Here is an 18924-nt window from a genome sequence, read left to right on the forward strand (position 1 = left end):
GTGCTTGGCAAGTCAAAATACTATGCTGTCACAAACACATGGTCGCTTTAACTGTCGTGTGCTAAGCAGACGACATTGATGAAGTTGTGTTCAGAATGAATGTGCGTTCATAACCAAAATGGAGTTAAACAATAATATCAGTAAGCCGACAAAACGCTGTGAAAATAATTGGAAAGTGAGATTTAAATATTCTAACATAGCAGTTGTCATCGGCATTCCTGTTGCAGCAGCCATCGTGTGCTACATCAATTCTTTGGAGGGTGACTTTGTTCATGATGATATGTTTGCTATAAAATCGAATCGGGATGCTAGAGGTGAATCTTCCTTTTCTGAGATATTTTATAATGACTTCTGGGGAAAACCTATGAGTGATAAAACCAGCCACAAATCCTACAGACCTATAACAGTATTAACATTCAGGTAAGCTATACCGGTATAATAACCGTATAACACCACTGATACCATCGAGATAAACTTCACTGAACCGCGCGCTTTTGTATGGACTCGTGATTTTTCTTTTTTTTTTTTTTTTCAATTTCATCATCATCATCATATCATCATCATCATCATCATCATCATCATCATCATCATCATTTCTTTTACATCCGCATTATAATTGACATAGAAAAATATATATTAGGCCTAAATTCTAGCCATGTAGTAATAATGTGTCATCTGGTTATAACACACATTATTCTTATGTGATACATATTCCTCAACTACATATTGATGTTATCAAATTGGTATGATTTTGATATATGTGTTCAATATGTTTTCAGCTATGTAAATTTAACAACATCAACTGAACAAGTGCACCATTCTTTGTCACTGAAGTTAGCACATTAAAGTGTATTGTGCCATGAAGAAAGTGTTATGTCACATATTTAGTATTATCTGCCAGCTTTGAACAACTTTTTCAGGAGTTCCATGAACAGAACCTTACAACCTGCAAGTTAAGAAAAAAAAACATTTAACATCTTTTTTGTATCTCATATGGCATTAACATAAATCTTGCATAACAGACATTTTTGTCTGTCTATTACCAACAGTAATGAGAATTTTTATACATTAAGACTATAAATAAAATACAGGTACAAATGTATAATGTTATCCTTAATGTTTATTGTATACATTATATAAGATTGTTTACATTCTGAAAAAAATGCAGTAAATGGATGTTTTAAATGATGTTAGTTGCTGCATGCTGGCTAGCACAGGCCAAAACTGAGAAATACAGGTGTAGTTTGATCTCTCTGTAGGACAGCTTAATGGTCAAAATTGATTGAAAATGACACCCCACTGTGGTAATATGTATCACTAAATCCACATATATACCATTTAAGGTTGTTACTTTTTCATTGAAAATTTTCCTATGATTATTCCTGTGCAACAAACTCGTATATATATATATATTTTTTTTATTGCGTTAGGACATGTCCAAATATGTATAATAACAGTATGTTCTCAGGTCCCTTTGGCTACTGGTACTGGTGCAATAGTTAGATAATTTTTGTTGAGTATTTCTGTGGCCATTTTGTGTAGGTTATTTGCATTGATCACTGCAGATTTACTTTGCATAAGAGTAGGTCTTGAGACTGTGATGGATTTGTCTTTGTATGCATTTTAATCTAATTTTGATATGATTTCTATAATAGCTGCAATATGTTAATTTAGACAATGTATCACAGAATTGTTTAAGTTCAGTGTAGTATGTCTTGATTGCATTTTAACGATAAAAGTAAATATCTAATTTCCTCTATACAACATATTGACTGTGGAGATTATCTCGGGACCTCTTGAACAAACAAGGAAGTACACAAATGTAGTGACAGATTTCAAGTACATGTATAGACATCTCTATATGTTTATGTTTAATTCTAGTCGATACAGTTTGTCTAAGGCAGTAATTCTGTTCAATGTATTAAATCCCTTTAGGAAATGCTTATCTAGCTAGTGAAACCAACATTATGATGAAGGGATACACCTGTCACAGATATAATTAAGATAGTGTTGGTGTTTTTATAACAAATTAGATATTGATATATCTTGTACTTAAAATTGTATCAGTTAATCTTGTCAAAAATAATGTTTAGATACACATGTACACAGATTATATGCTAGCTAATATATGAATCTTATATTTTCCCTCCATTTTTACCCTTTAAGAAATCTTGTCAGTAATAGATTTAGACAAGACAGTATAAAATGGATGGGCTGTCATACATGTTTAAGCCTTGCAACATGTACCTTAGTTTCCTCAATACTGCATTGTGTTTGAGGTGAGGGTGCTAGGCTTGGGCTTCTCCCCTGTGTATTAAGGATGGAGGTCTGAGGGTCTTCTCCCAGGAACAAAGATGCATTTAAATGGCATTACAAGTAACATGTTTCCCATTTCTATTTGGTGTCAATTTCCTGGCATATTTTCAGCACAAATCATGTGGTTCAGAATCATTTCTCTCTTGGCACTGTGGAAGGAGTTGCTTTTTTTGGTGTAATTCAGTTCATTGACTTATTAAGTTGATAATTTTAATACACATTGAGGTAATTTCAGTATCAATTTAAATGTCAATATCATTTTTTTAAATATCCAAGAAAAAACAATCACTCCACAAAATCTCCTCAAAATAAAAATACATGCAATGATATAATGTACTTGAGTTGACTCTTTACAGCAGAAGATGATGCTTCTGCCTTGAATTTGACACTCGTAATATCAACCGCTCTATTTTTGTGGCTGTGGAGTATTGCCAACCAAGGAAGACTCTCTGTTTGATTAAACATGCTTGCCTACAATTGTACTTATACATGACAGTATCATCGTCTGTGTGAATTCCATAAATTTCAGATTGTAAACAACTGTAGATGTACATTGTTTGTAGGCATTTTACTATTTTTCTTGATTGTGAAATGATCATAATTCATAAAAAAAAATGTTAAGAAAAAAATTCCGAAATGAAATTTAACAGGGACTTTTACATATATAGATTGTTTTGTGCCTGTAAAACATCATTATTATTGTTTTATAGCAGTACCCAGGTCTTCCTTTTCTTCAACAAATGCAGATTAATTAACTGTCCATAATAAATTTTCAAAATCCAAGATTTCTGCATTCTTGAAACACAATCTTGTACACACAATATCATCACCTAACATGCAGATGATCCTTGAAGTTGAATTTGGCAGATCCCATTTTTTTAAGATATATATGTATCATGGCTGAAGGTTTGTTTACTATACATGTAGTTAAAGTCCGTATACAAGTTTTGATGTTTCAGCTGTGTTAATGCAATTGTTCACTGAGAGCATAAGCCTTAGATTTTGGAGGTAACCCTTATCCTTTATAGTCCCCCACCACTGACCATATATGGTAATAGGATGTTAAGCAAACATATGTCCATTAAGCATCTGGGATATTTTGATTGGAGAAATATTTTCGAGCTAACAAGTTGTCATGAACGTTTTTTTGCAGTAGAAAAACCAAACTTTAAACATGCCAATTTGACATGCACCTTGGTATACAGGTTCATGTTTACGGTCTGATCATTCCCTTTACAGTGCTCAGATTACATGACTCATGATAATAACAAGGAGTAAGGTTAGCATGTACATTTCAAAGGTGTTAAAACAGTATAGTTATTTCCATATTTGTACCCGTCAGAGAAGCCTGTATGTAACTTGTAATATGTCCTTATCAGTAACCCAACCTGTCTAATATATTACGCTTAACAGCACAAAATCAATGCTCTATTGTGTGACATGAAATTTGTAAATTTTCTAAAGAAGGACATTTTTTAAGGGATACTTTTTAAACGGTTAATCTTATTACAAGTTAGCATTTATTCTCTATATCATAAATACATAATTTTTGTTGGACAAATATAATGTAAATTTTCCAAAGAGGGACTTTTATGTTTTATGTGATACTGTTTAAACGAAAAAGGTTAATCTTATCACAAGTTAACAATAATACCCTATATCATGAATACCTGATTTTTATTGGACAAATACGATGTAAATGCAAACAGCTGAATTAAGAACAAGTGTTATTCAAATTGTGCACAGTGAATATTGATCTACTGTGTAGATGCAACTGTGTATTGTAGATGACCTCATTTAAAGTGTCTCTAATAATTTTACTGAAATACTAATAAAAACATTGGTGAGAATTCCTTATAGGTAAAAAACAATTGTCTTGAATTATACCACTTGTAGTTATAGATACATTGAATAGTTTTTCTTTATCCTTCTGAAACAGAAAAAAAAATATAAACATTTCATCATGGATGATAAAGTTGACATTATTGACCAAATGGTATTTAGCTTTACAAATATTTTACGAAATTACTTGAATTGCAACAAACATTAGTCATCAGTGTAGTTTATTGTTATATGTGTGCCTAACTTCCTATTTTCTAGTGAGTCTTTGTGTTGTTGGTACACCTTAGCTGTCTCAATTGTTACTCTGTATATAGTCTACTGTAAATTGTACCTGATACCAGGATATAATTCAAAGTGACCATTTAATTTACCTCGCCTACATTGCTGTAAGCTATAACGTATAATAGCTTTAAACACTATGGAAACTTCCCAAATTAGTCCAAAATTGTGTTCCTTATCTAAATTAAAATCTTTTGGCATGGCAAACGTATGTGGTATATATTGGACCATGGAAGTTCAGGGAGCATGGTTTACTAAACATATCATTTCTGAAAATAAAAAACTTATATGAGTAGAAAGTTTTCCTTATCTTTAAATATTGATTCCTGCCCAGTTTAATTAAGCACATGCACTTACAATTCTTTTGTGATGAACAGATCAAATGATAATGACATTTTCAACCCACCCACCCACCCCCAAAGAAAGAGAATGATAGACAATGATATATTTTTATCATGGATGCATAACTATTGAAAATATAAACTTGAAATAAGTTACCATCATACTTTAAATCTCTCTTTTATAAATAAAATATCATACAGTACTGCAGGACTTAATTATCCAGGTTACTTTCAGAATATTTATGGAAGTAGTGGATGCCCATTTGTGCCTGATAAATATCAGAAGCTTCACTGGTTATCAGTAAACTGTATAGTGAAGTGGTAAATGTAGCCGTGAAGTGATAACATTTTTTGATAAATTTGTACCCCCAGGACCATTCTTTTGTGCCAAAATGTCAACCATATCAATAGCCCAATATCCCTATACCAGACACTGGGTAGTGCAAAGATAGTTGTATCCATGTAAACAGAAATGAAATGCTTGAATAGGGATTTAACACAAATGGGTATGGTACATGTATGTAAACCAAGCAAGAAGTATACTAACAAGTACCTGTTGCTCTTTCCTGAATAACTTTTAAATGGTACTTAAAATTTAGCCATTTAATTGACTGCAATAAACCATACTTTCAATCACTTTGAATTGTACTTATATGTTTTTTTTTGGCAACAAAATAACAAGATAACTTAAGATAGGGGTTTGAAATTAGAAAGTTCAATATTGGTCCATCTAACAATATAGCAGCTGATGGTTTTACACAAAAGTTTGAAACCTAATTAATAAAATTGAATCATCAAAACTGCTTATGAATAACACCAGGAGAAAACTTTCTTGACATGAACAGGCATTTAATACAGTCTACTTAACTTCAAAAGGAATATTGCCCTTAGGAAAATTGAAATGTAAATCTATGTACAGAATTCCAAGTAACATTATATTTATACAGCTGTAGTATAATATTGATTGCTGCAAATTTCTGTGCAAAATATGATATAGCCTATATATAGAATTCACAAAATATATACCTGTCATAAACGACCATAAAGAGGATCTCACAGGAATCATGATAAATGGAAAGGATTTGAACTCAATTTGTTTAAAGTTCATGTAGTAGGAAAAAATATATTCTGAAAGTTCTTCAAAACATCGCTGAAGAAAACTAATAATTGTTGTCTGCAGAGTGTTGTATGCTTTTATGGACACATTCTCAAACGTTTTTTTGATGATGTGTATGGCCATTATATAAGTGATGGATATGATTAAAACTTTCTGTGTACAATGTACATGTATATTCAAATAATAGATATATTAAAGTACAAGAATAAATGCCTTTAATTCATTAATGTGATGGGTCAACTAGCATGTACACAATAACACATTAATGGTTGTGACATCTTAAAGTAATAATTAAGACTTATTATGAATGAGTATGTATCTGTAGTGTGTATCATCTGTAAAATTCTAGTAAAAACACAAAATTTTTATTTTCAATTGCAAAAATTGTGTTTCTTGAAGTAACATTCATTTGCATGATTATCATAAGGTCAGAACATATATCTATAATATATATTTTACATGTATATCTACCTTTTTAATTTTTGATAATGCATTTCAGTTAAATTTGATTATATGTTTTCACATATTTTCCCGGCTGTTTAAGTTTTGAAAATGTTGACTAATTGGTGTCTCCAATCTATAAAAACAGTTTGTTTATTATAAATATCTATATTTTACGTTCATAAACTTTTTTTTCAGGTGGAATTACTACGCCAGTGATGGTGATCCTTACATCTTCCATATGACAAACATTTTTCTCCATTCCATTATGACGGGACTTCTTGTCTATACGTGTTTGGATATTTTTCTTCTCCACCCTCGAGTTTGTCTAATGGCGGGGATCCTGTTCGCAGTTCATCCCATACATACTGAGGCAGTAAGCAATTGATAGGATGTTATTTAGAAGATATCAACAACTAAAACAAATCCATCCTATAGGACTCTATGTACTGATATCACACTTTAAACTCCCTATGCTTTATATAATTCCTATATGCAAATTGATTTCAGTCAAAATATTTTATAAAAGAATGAGTATACAAAGGCTTTAAAGCAGCTATGAAACCATCTCCTTGATTTCTTTAAGTGTAAAGGGGTTCTGAGTACCTGTCAAGGAAAAGAGTTATCCCAAGTAGTCAGGTAAGCGATTACACATTGACTTTTGTTGCCAGTGAGGGAATCAACCTGTGCTACTTCCTGTGTTGTTGGATCATCCTATGACTTGTTAGATTGTTTAGAGTTGATATGTCCTTCAAATCACTATAGACAATTAGATGTAGCAACAGGACAAAATAGAGGTGTCAGTCCCCTTCTACTGGATATGTGATGAAAATTAAGACTATAGGTTTAGGAAAGCAGTATCATGGGGCAAAGATCAATATAATGAGATTATTTAACAAATCCCTCCATTCTGTATATAATGTCTGAGGTAGGTGCAGTGAATACAAACCCTGCGATGATCATTACCAATTTTGTAGTGACAGTGGCATGATTGTTTAGGAAATTGTTTCTAAAGTACAAAATTGATATGACCTTTCAATAGTTGGTAATGGATATAACATAATTATCAGTAATTAGATCTAATTTTAAACTGATAAACTTTCAAAGTTTCCTGTTGGATTTTGATGAGTTAATAATAAGAGAAAGACTTCTCAGTGACTGTGTGTGTTGTCAATCCGACAGTGATGGTTACGTGTGCTGTCTTTCTGAATTCCAAGTCAGACACGATAGTTGTACCTCTTCAGTCTTAATTGTTATGCTGGTATTCAGATTATCCTGGTTATAAATACCTACGAGAATTAAATCATACTAAAAAAGATAATATAAAAATTAATTTACATAATTAACAAACCTGTTCTGTTTTATTTAATGTATTATAGAATTAAATCTACATAACACTGTGGTCATGAAAAAACTGACAACAGTGTCAGTAGTATAATTAATTAAAAACCTACTTATTTAACTGTTATGTACTTCTTCTGATAAATATGTAATTTTAAAAGTGGATGTGAAACCTTTTATACAAGTTCATTTACACTTTAGGATGACTCTTTTTTACCATAAAAGATCGAAAATCTACATGTACTTCGTTTTAAACGGAGGCTTAGACTCGGTCTAGGTAGTATTGGATTGTGACAGATTTATTGTCCTAGCTGTCTGACTGATACAGCAGCCAAATTAATGAACACACTCCTCTTAATAGTTTGTCTATATGAACCTACTCATCCCCAAACTACTCTATCATCTGTACAATACCTGTTAGAAAATATTGAATGAGTTTGCTGTACAACTGTTAATTTTTGCAAATACATTATATTTAAATTTGTAGGTGAAAGGATATTTAATAGGATGACTGCTGATCAAGATATGAAAATATCAATAAATTTAAAATTATGCTAACTATATGGCACCGTTTTTATGTTCAATATACAGATTATTTCTCCAAATCAGACACTTTAAGAAAAAAGTAAAGTTAAACCCATCATTTAAAATGCATTTTGATATTCACTTTAATGAATGTCAAATATGGTATTACTGAGTGTTGAATGGAAGCCTGATGTTTTGTCACTGTGCACAAATAATGGGGTCCAATAGTAAATAAATTTCCTTTGATTTGTTTCGAATAAAATGTTACTATTAGAATAAATATGCATTGATATCTTTGAATGTAAGTAAATAGTTTGGTAATTATGGTAAGGTATCTCTATTGATTTACAGAAAGGATGTTGTGTAGAAATAATTTGTTAATTATAGTAAATAAATCTGTATTCGCTAAAATGTCATTTAAAGGTTATGTCTACAAAGAAAATTGTTCCAAAGTTCAGTATGAGACAATGAAGTACTAATAGGTTAGGTATTGATTAAAAGTTCAATATAACATGGCTCTGATTTTAGGGTGACATTTAGTTAATGTTTTACTTATCCCTTGAAAAGGCTTATATTTTTTATTCACACATCTGATTTTCTATCGTATACTTGGATTAATGTCACTCTGTTGGCAACTCTTCACTTTATGGAGTTTGGGGATGAGAAGGTTCATATAGGACTTCACTGTAGAAGTAGTGGTTGTTTTGTTTTTTCTCACTTCACGCTGTACACCATTGTTAGATTAATACAATAGACGTAGTCTGTGTGTACTAAGTTTGTGGTCTAAACTGGAAATAAGTATGTATAATTCTACTTTATATATGGTTTAAGAGGACTATCATATAAAAGTACATGTGTACTGACATCTAGAAACCAAACTAAAAAAGTGCTGGAACTGCATTATGTATAGTATTGAACTATTGCAGTTATTATGAGTTATAAATGATTAAACTTGCCCTTAATGAGAATGTGAGCAAATCTACGATGTTTACATCTCATGCTGATTATCAACCATTTTACAGGTTTCTTGAGAGGTCCACTTATATGTTTTAACTACATTTCAGGTTTGCTTGTTGATGAAATATTTCTTAACAAATATCACAATCATATGTGTTTTGCATTGTGTATGTTCCATTTGAAAGCAAATGAAAGTATAAGGAAATTAAAAGCAACATACAAACCCTACGACTGGTCATTGTGGAAACAATTTTTGAACAACTGTTCTTTATGTATTCCAGGTATCAGGAATTGTTGGAAGAGCAGATATCTTGGCTGGGGTTTTCTTTTTGATATCATTGATTTTATATATCAAGTAAGTTATCAACTTAAATTGAAATTACAGAGAAAAAGATGTTGATCAAACATGGTGTTTAATGATCCTCACAAACAATCTGAAATTTATTGTTCTAATTGTTGTAAAAACATTATATCATTTTTTGGTAATGTATATTTTCTGAAACATAATCAACATATATATTCCTCCATCCAGGAACAGTACAGATTCATTAAGCTTTGTACAAATGTTTTCATGACACATCTCATGACTGTTAAAGCCATTATGAAAACAGAAAAAAAACAAGGTCTTTTGAAATGATTTATGATGTAGCACACCTATTTTACAGTGATATCACCATTTTACACCTGGTTGTAAAATGATGAATTCGTTTGATGCTGATGTAAGCAACATCTTTGTATTTAGCTTGAAGTAGTTGAGAATACTTTCAGAAAATGTATAATACATCTAAATGGTGTTTCCTGTCATTAAATTTTGAATAAAGATTTTAACGGTAAGTTTAACTTCAAAGAGATACATGAACAGGGACAACACTTAAAATAGTGGGAATTATAATACCTCGACAAAAGTTCAGGACTGTAATCATTATGTAATAAGGTGACAAAAGTACCACTACACTAACATTTCTCATCAAACGTTTTGTAACAACTAACACCTCTGTCAAAAATTGGCTCCACACAATAAGTGGTGTCTGTAGATTAATTGTATCTTACAACAGATGGTCACTATAGACAGGTAGCCTCTCACAACAGATGGTCTCTTTAGACAAGTAGCATCCTACTTTCAATGGCTTCATTTATAAAGTAGTCCCTCACATCAGATAGTCTCTATATACAGGTAGACTCACACATCAAGTGATATTTATAGATAAGAAGACTCTCGCATCAGATAGTCTCTATATACAGGTAGGCTCTCACAAGTGATATTTATAGATAAGAAGAATCTGACATCAGATTGTCTTTATATACAGGTAGGCTTTCACAACTATGGTTTTTTTTGACAAGCATCCTCTCAAGTATTCTGTCATATGGAATGGCCTTTATAGACAGGTAATACCCTTCAACTGGTAGTACATTTATCGACAAAAGTTTCCTAGATCAGATTGTCCCTGTGGACATGTAGCCTGTCAATACAGGTGGTTTCTCTAGACAGGTAGCCGCTCACAAAAGATTGTCACTATAAACAGGTAACCTCCCACAAAAGATAGTGACAAGTAGCCTCTTACTACAGGTCTTTTACACAGGTAGCCTGTCAGGAGAGGTTACTAAGTCTCTATAGACAAGTGTTAATTCTCACCAAACTCTGTGTGCCATCAAAATTATGAAGTTTTCTCTCCACTGACAAAGAGTACTGTTGGCAGTTAATTTTTGAACACAGCATTAAATTATGATTTACGAACCTCCATAAATATGACATTACACTGTATATGTATGAGGTCTTAGGTCTTTTTTCATCATCGTTGAAAGTAATCAGTTGACACTGTTGATATTTGTTATATCACTGTGTCTAGATATGTATATATTCTTGTCCCAAACCAGTCAGTCATCACACATATACAGTCACAGTATGGATGTGTTGTACAGCAGATATTGTCAGATACACACAGCTTTCTTATGCTGAATGTGTCATGCTAATGATATAGAAAGCCATTAAAATCATGTCTTGTGTAGAAACATCAAAACAGAAAACTAATTTGCTTCCCACTGCACAATGGTGTGATCAGAAATCTGATTGTCATTCACAAACATTTTAATTTGTTTAGGTCATCAACTCTTCCATATGGAGTTGGATTTCGGGGACAAATAATTGCCATGTTTGTGAAACTGGCATAGAAGCGTCTAGATTAATAGTGTTTGCTGTGACAGAAAGATTGGATGTATAAATGAAAAATGATGATTGGTTCATAGAATGTAGAAATATATCATTGGTATGATGCATAAAATCAATGGAAATGTTTTGAACTTGGAAACAAATTTTACACAGATTTGTGGAAGGCCCCTTGCATTATGTCTAAAGCAACTGGGGTAAAGGTATCTGCCTAAAGACACAACTTTGATAGGACTTTTCTGTGATTTCAGCTTCCTGATATATAAAATTCTCCATGGACGGAACTGAATCATACACCTCACATCAAGTCAATGAAGTTACATGAACATATGACATAATGACTGAATGACATTGAGTATTCGTAGCTAAGTCACTCATGGTTATAATTGAACTAAAATGTGATGGCATGGCATCTTTGATCAATTTTTCTTTTCAAACAATATTTTCTAAATCACAAAAAGGACTCGTGTCATGTTATTCGACCAATAATATGCATAGATATAGGGATACCAAATTTGTTCAAATGAATTACTTTGAATCTCTTTAAAGGTCACAGGGGTCAATTATTATACAACTTCTCAATAACCAAGGGGCTGTGGCCCATTATATTGGGCTGTATCATGTTGGGATGAAGGGCTACATTTTGACTTTAAGAAAGATTTCAAATGAATGACATTGGCCCACACCTAAGATAATTGCTGAATAGGTGAGCAATGCAGGCCCGTTAGACCTCTTGTTAAAGAGAATATTATGCTGTTTTTCAAATGTTATTTTCTTAGGTCTTCATGAAATATTCAGTTGAAGTTGGTGAAGGTAAAATAAAGGACATTAAATTTGTAATTTAAAATTAGAAAACAATTGCTTTGTGTTTGTCAGGAGTCTAGACATAAGATGGCAGAAGAGTAGTGTCCTGGTCCCAAAAGTACACAGTAAAAGTTTCCTGTGTGGAAGTCTGGTGTCTGCAGGAGTGGCTATGCTGTGTAAAGAACAAGGCATTACAGTCTTGGGGATGGTTGCTCTCTATGATATTCTAGTCTGCTCCAGGCCAGGACTGATGAGGTCAGTAAATAAAAATAGTGGGAAATATGTGGATATTGCAGATAAAAATTGATGTCTTCAAAGTATTTCTATCACTGACATGAAGGCCAATTAAAAGAAAAAAAATGTTCCAACTGCAAATATTCTGTTACACACTTTGAATAGAGGTGTTTCTATGCAGGAATGTTCACCTCCCAGTGGCATTAGATATTTCCCCATTGCATGTTAGGCAGATATCAGGTACAGTATATATCATATATCAAAATACTTGAGTGGGCGTTAGGTAACAGTAGATCCAGTGGAATATTGATATCATTCTGTTACATCCTATTTTTCAGACCACCAAGAATTAGATTAGTATTTTTTACAAAATTTTAAGTGATGATGATCACTGTAGATTTTGTTTTAATTTAATCATCTCACAATGCAGACACGAAAGGGGCATGTTTTACATTTGAGCTAGCTCAGTTTCAAAATGTGCTTTAATGTAAAATATTAGAAAGTCTCGGGGGCCTTAATAACAGACAGTCTTCCACTTCAATGTCCTTTACATATAGATTTTACTGATCCACATATTATCTCTGTATTACCAAATACTATGTCTTATTTTTCTTAATAAAGGAGTACAGTTTGATTACTGATATAGTTATATAACAAAAGTCGCTGAATTTTTTACCTATCACAACAATGAAAGTCTCAATTTAAGGAAGCTCAGCACAGTCCAGGAGCTGATATGAATTACAGTTTAGCAGAATGATATGATAGCATTATAGTATCTGATCACAATCCCCTTTAGCTATCCTTATCCTAGAATCAACACACACAGGTGTATATCACTGATAATCCTGTTAACTTATTTTAATGGTTTACTAAATGCGACGTTAAATCTATGATGATTTCTGTTTACTTTGAATTTTTAAACTCATACATATATCCCCTACCTGAATATTTACTCACCAGTAATCTGCAAGTGTTGAGGTCACTTAAAAGACAGGTCATAATTATATATGTCGTATCGACAAACCAAAGTGACCTGTTGCATTGACCTTTACATGGAATGATGTTTAATGAATAACTTGTATTTTTGGGTTTGGCCACCTGATTGTTGTTCAGAATATTTAATGCATTACTCACACCCAAGGTTGTTACAACTGTATCACCTGTATGAGCTTGTAATTCACTCTCTTTGAAAATTAAATCTACCCATATACTGCCTTTATGAACAGTCTCAATCACATGTAACTATTCTTGTTCGGATGTCAACATGGCACTCACTCTGTTCATTCTGCCAGATTTCTGATATCTGGTATGATTCAAATTTTTCATAGATTTGTTTTTCTTCCCATGACTTCCCCTGATGTATAAAATAAGACGTTTGAGGAATTTCAAATCATTAGCTAAATAAGTTTTGACACTTAAAACATAAATCATCTAATTTACAGAAATTACTTTATTCAAGGTGACAAAAATAAATCATTCTTTATTATTGCAAAATGATGGCTACCTTGACATCGAGATACTGTATTGTATAGAATATTTTAAGGAGATTGCTTTGTAGGTTAATCATGTAGCCAATTTTACCCTTATGTACAGGTGTGATGTAGAAAATTGGATATACATAATGCCTACAGAACTAAATGTATGTGCAGAAAATATGTATGTATATAATGTACTTTATGTAGATTTCTAAATTACTGCTAGCTCCATCTTTTACTAAATTGGTTTTAGGTGAAAAATTTATGAACCAGTACAACTTTAAATTAAATATGTGACTTTTTTCTTTAAAATAACTTTTCATGTTGTTCATTTTTTAACTTTGCAGTCTTATTTATCAATTTATAAATTTCAAAATCATAACACATGAAACTAAATATGTATTTTTTGTGATTGTAAAGAAATTATAATTCAGAATATGATTTGTACAATATATCAAATTACCTGCTTGATAAGATCTGATCATGGTGCTGTTTCAAATTAATTATATTGCTAGTAAAAAAATGATGTTTTACTTTCTGTATCACAACAGATATTGTAATATTTACACAATTGATGAAGGAAGACAATTTTTTAGTTTTGCCCTGTATGTGAGTCTAACTCATGATCTACGGCACCAAATGACCAAGCCAAGAAATTGCGAACTGCCTAGCTAGCCTCACACTACTAAGACAAATCCAAAATGAATGTTTGAAAGTTTTACTGATAGACAGCTGGAAAGTCTTGACATAATCATAGAGGCAAATTGTCTAAATACATGATAAGAACACCTAGATGACAATGTATATACATACGTAGATACTAATTTTACAAATAACAGATTTGAATGACCTATTGTTGTTGTACCTGAGTTTGATACAGATATTTTTGTATTTACACATTAATATCTATAATTTCCCATTGTTTACATCCTTCAGTAAACAATTTCATACCTTGTATGTTACACTGAAACAAAATCAAATTGAAATAATTGTTAAATGTTATAATAATTGATACAATAGGGAAGTTGTGGTGGGGATGAAATGAGGGATTGATGATTATATGGAAGGATGAAGTCCCTCAATATTCAAAACAGTGAGTTGGCTTTATGTAACATACCGATATATAGGTATATATATGTAAGTCTATGTACTTCCTTGTCCCTTTCAAAATCTTTCCATTTGAAGTTCTACAATTGTGTATGGTGTGTGAGAGGGGTGTGTGTAGCTGACACATTTTTTAACAAAGTCTTCCTAATTAGTAATGGATTGCAAATAATTGAAATTAGTTTAACTGCTAGGAGTGTACCTTGATTAAAATTCAGTTAATATGTATCGGTAATTAAGATTCCTTGGAGTTCATAATGAATATATATTACATCAAACCTCAAATAAAATCTAGAATATTAAAGTAATCATGTTATACTGATGACAACATTAACATCCTAATTAAACTTTATCTAATTACCATAAAGATTTAATTGAACCCATGTTTTATAGTTATCTCGTTATCTTAGAAACTATTCTGTTTCATTAACCATATAGCAGTAGTATGTAACATATAAATACAAGGTCATAGTATAGATGTCAAGACTATGTACTGGATCAGTGAACAGTGCTGTAGGCTTTTTGTTATTCCTTACATCTCTGTGATCTACTGCATTTAAAGCTTCTCTTTCTTCCTTGAAGAAAATGTCATTTTAAGTTACTAATTCATCACACTTGTAATAAAACCTCTGTATGTTTATTGTAGGATTTTAGAAGAAAGGAAGTTATATGATGGATGTGTACCGCTTGTAAAAAGGATGGGAATTTTATGTTCAGTGGTAAGTTACAACTCAGTTACAGATATGCAGAGTTACAGATATGCAGAATTAGGTATTTTATCAAATGAATAGATGCATTATATGTTATTTTTAGGTTTCCTCTATACAGCATGTGTTTGTATATAGCATGGCTAGGTATCTTGGCTGCTTCTGTAGCGTTATAACATAATTATATACCTTGTCATTTCCATTTTGATTCTAAGAAGGCAAAGTCCCAAGACACATAAAAATCCGGAAAAAGATGATAAGAAAAATTGATTCAAGAAAATCTAGTCATTGTCAAACAGTTCCTGCCAATTCCTAAACACCATAAAAATGGTATATTCAAAATTTATTTGAAAGATTTTTCAAAATCTGGTATTCTGTCATGCATCCTAAGATCTGATGTTTGGAAAAATAATGTTGACGAAAGCCTTTTCTGAGAAGTGAGCTAAATGGGGTACATTTGTGTATCCACAGACAACACAAAATCATAAAGAATCCTTTGTTTTCTATGTTACTAGGGTTTGTTGTTCATTCTCAATGAATTTTATATTTACTTACAACACTTCACTAAGTTTTGCTTGTTGCTTCATACTTCAGATACATTGACTTAAATGTAAAAGGAGTATAAAAAGGAGAGATATATTTGGTGATGTTTTACTGTTTATTTTTTTGAGTGGTCCAGAAGTAAGGTATCATTATACGTACCATCAACCAAGGTGGTCCTCTTCCTTTGTTATCTCTTTTTCATTGATTCTAAAGTAGGAAATGATGATGACTTACACAGATAATATGTGTAAATAGAAAATAAGTGTCACCTCAACATATTGACTGAAAGTACTAGAAATGATAAAGCTTGTTGAAAAATTACGTAGGTTTGTTCAACAGGGTACTGCTACATCAGTCTACTTTTTTCACAAATCACTATGAGTAAATAACAACTGAGCAGATTTTGACTAAATTTTGTCAGAAGCATCATTGGAGGAAGAGGAATGTATTTTGTATCCCCCTCCCCCCCCCCTAGGGTTGGAGTAGCAGGGCCCAAAAGGGGAAATTGAACAATTTCTTTAAAATCCTCCTCCTCTTATAAGAATGATTGGATTTTGACCAAACTCATTCTGAAGCATTATTGGAGGAACTGGAATTGAATTTTTTGTAAAAGCGATGGGTCTCTGTCCCTTTGGGCAATAGGGGCGAGGCTAAATAGGGGAAATAGAGCAAATTCTTTAAAATCTTACCTTGGAATAATTGGATTTTGACCAAATTCAGACTGAAGTATTGTTGGGGAAAGGGTATTTTGTATAAACACTGGGTCTCAGCCCCTGGGGGCAGGAGAGGTGGCTGGGACCAAACAGGAGAAATTGAGCAAATTCTTTATAGTCCTACTTCTTCTGTAAGAATAGATGGACATTGCCCAAATTTGGGTTGAAGCATGCTTGGGTAAACAGGAATCAATGTTGTAAAGACATCAGGTCTTGGCACCGTGGGGCAGGAGAGATGGGACTAAATAGAGGAAATAGAGTAAATTCTTTAAAATTCTACTCCTTCTATAGGGATGAATGGGTATTGCCCATATTTGGTCTGAAGCAGTCTTGGGTGAAGGGAAATCAATGTTGTATAGACATAAGGTCTTGGTACCTTGGGGAAGGAGGGGTGGAACCAAATAGGGGAAATAAAGTAAATTCTTTAAAATCCTACTCTTTTTGTAGGAATGAATGGATATTGCCCAAATTTGGTCTAAAGTATTTCTAGGTGAAGGGAACCATTTCTGTATAGATGGTTAGTACATCCCAGTAGGGATGAGGGGATGAGGGCCTATTTGGGGAAATTGAAACTCTTAAAATTCCTTCTTCAGTTTGTTCTGAAGCAATCTTTCTTATTAGTGAATGTGACTTCTGTTTGACTACAAAGCTAGGAGCTAAGAGGGAAATTATATCAGAAATTATTTTTCATGTTTGAAATTCTGTAATAAAAGGCTGAAGAGCTTAATTAGCCAGGCAAGAGATACAGGCCCCAAGGGCCTCTTGCTTTTTATAAAAAAAAATGTTTTCTATTCTTGATAGATATAACAATATGATCAAAGAATTTTGCATACTGCTATCTACAGTATATGTATGACACTTTCAAACTTGCACAATAGTAGTCCCTTTAAACAAATAAAAACCTGAGTATATATAAGGAACCTATACAAAGCATGTTTTGATGAAGGGATACCAAATTGGTTCAAATGAATAACCTTGGCCTACTGTCAAAGTCACAGGGGTCAAAGGTGTTAAGAACTGAAAACTTGTCTTTCAGTGTACTGAGCAAACAGGCAAGCAATTCAGTCCCATGGCACCACTGGTATTGATAGATAGTATTACGTAATGTACAAGAAAATTCAGACAAATATAGTTTTATTGTTCCCATAAACTGAGAAGAAATCAAATGCACTTGTTCATTCTGGACAGCACTTATCACCAAGCAGATAATTTACCCAATATTGCAAGCGTTTTATTCGCAGCAATTATTTAGTTTTTTATCAAGATCTTGTCAACCTCCCATTCCTTTGCAATATAAGACACGCAATGTATATTGCAATGTAAATATCTATTGCACTTAAGGATAGGACAGTACGTGACAGATCTATGAAAATTTAAGACTTCCCTTCATATCAAATTGTCCTAACTACATGGAAATCAGAAGATTTATGCATTCAGAGTTAACTGTGGTGCTATACTTACTTAAAATGTTTATATATATGTTCAAACAGGCTTTATCATTCATCTAGACTGTTATGAGAATTGGAATCCATTTCTCTCTGTTTCATTAGTTGGCATAGATTTTTATTATTGTTTAGGAATAATGATAAGGTTGTACATAACATATATATTTGATGAACAATGTTAAAGTAAATAGTTATTACACCATGAAAGGTATGTCATACTGTATTAGTCGACTAATTATTGATATTTTGAATGGATAACTTGATGTTTTTAGTACACCAAGCCTTCATGACTCAGTCAATAAAAATGCAGACATGACATTTGCAAAAGTAATTATTTGAGACAAATTGTACTTTTATTGCACCATGTACTATACTGGACCAAAATAATTGTACCAAACACCATATTAGGGAATAGAAAAGAGCAATGAAGGTTATATAATCATGTTAAACTATGTCCCTTTATCTTATTGACTTAACAATCATGTAGTCTAGACCTAAAGAGGGTAAGAAAATCTATATAAATACGACCCAGTTATCTTAAAGACCATTTGTTATAGCAAATGTCAAAATTCACAA

The 18924-nt window shown here is 32.3% G+C and overlaps 1 protein-coding gene across 1 annotated transcript in view; it reads left to right on the plus strand.

Moving 5' to 3' along the window:
- Window positions 1–118: 118 nt before the first annotated feature.
- Window positions 119–18924, plus strand: part of LOC132547984 (protein O-mannosyl-transferase TMTC1-like) — a 60026-nt gene continuing 41220 nt past the window's right edge. Inside the window, exons 1-5 of the mRNA XM_060211799.1 lie at window positions 119–420; window positions 6535–6712; window positions 9441–9514; window positions 12200–12382; window positions 15587–15659. Of these exons, the coding sequence (XP_060067782.1) occupies window positions 119–420; window positions 6535–6712; window positions 9441–9514; window positions 12200–12382; window positions 15587–15659 (810 nt within the window). The remainder of the gene's footprint in view (window positions 421–6534; window positions 6713–9440; window positions 9515–12199; window positions 12383–15586; window positions 15660–18924) is intronic.

Source organism: Ylistrum balloti, unplaced genomic scaffold, assembly GCF_031769215.1.
Source record: "Ylistrum balloti isolate Yb309-2 unplaced genomic scaffold, AGI_CSIRO_Ybal_v1 Utg369992, whole genome shotgun sequence".
Lineage (NCBI taxonomy): Eukaryota > Metazoa > Mollusca > Bivalvia > Pectinida > Pectinidae > Ylistrum > Ylistrum balloti.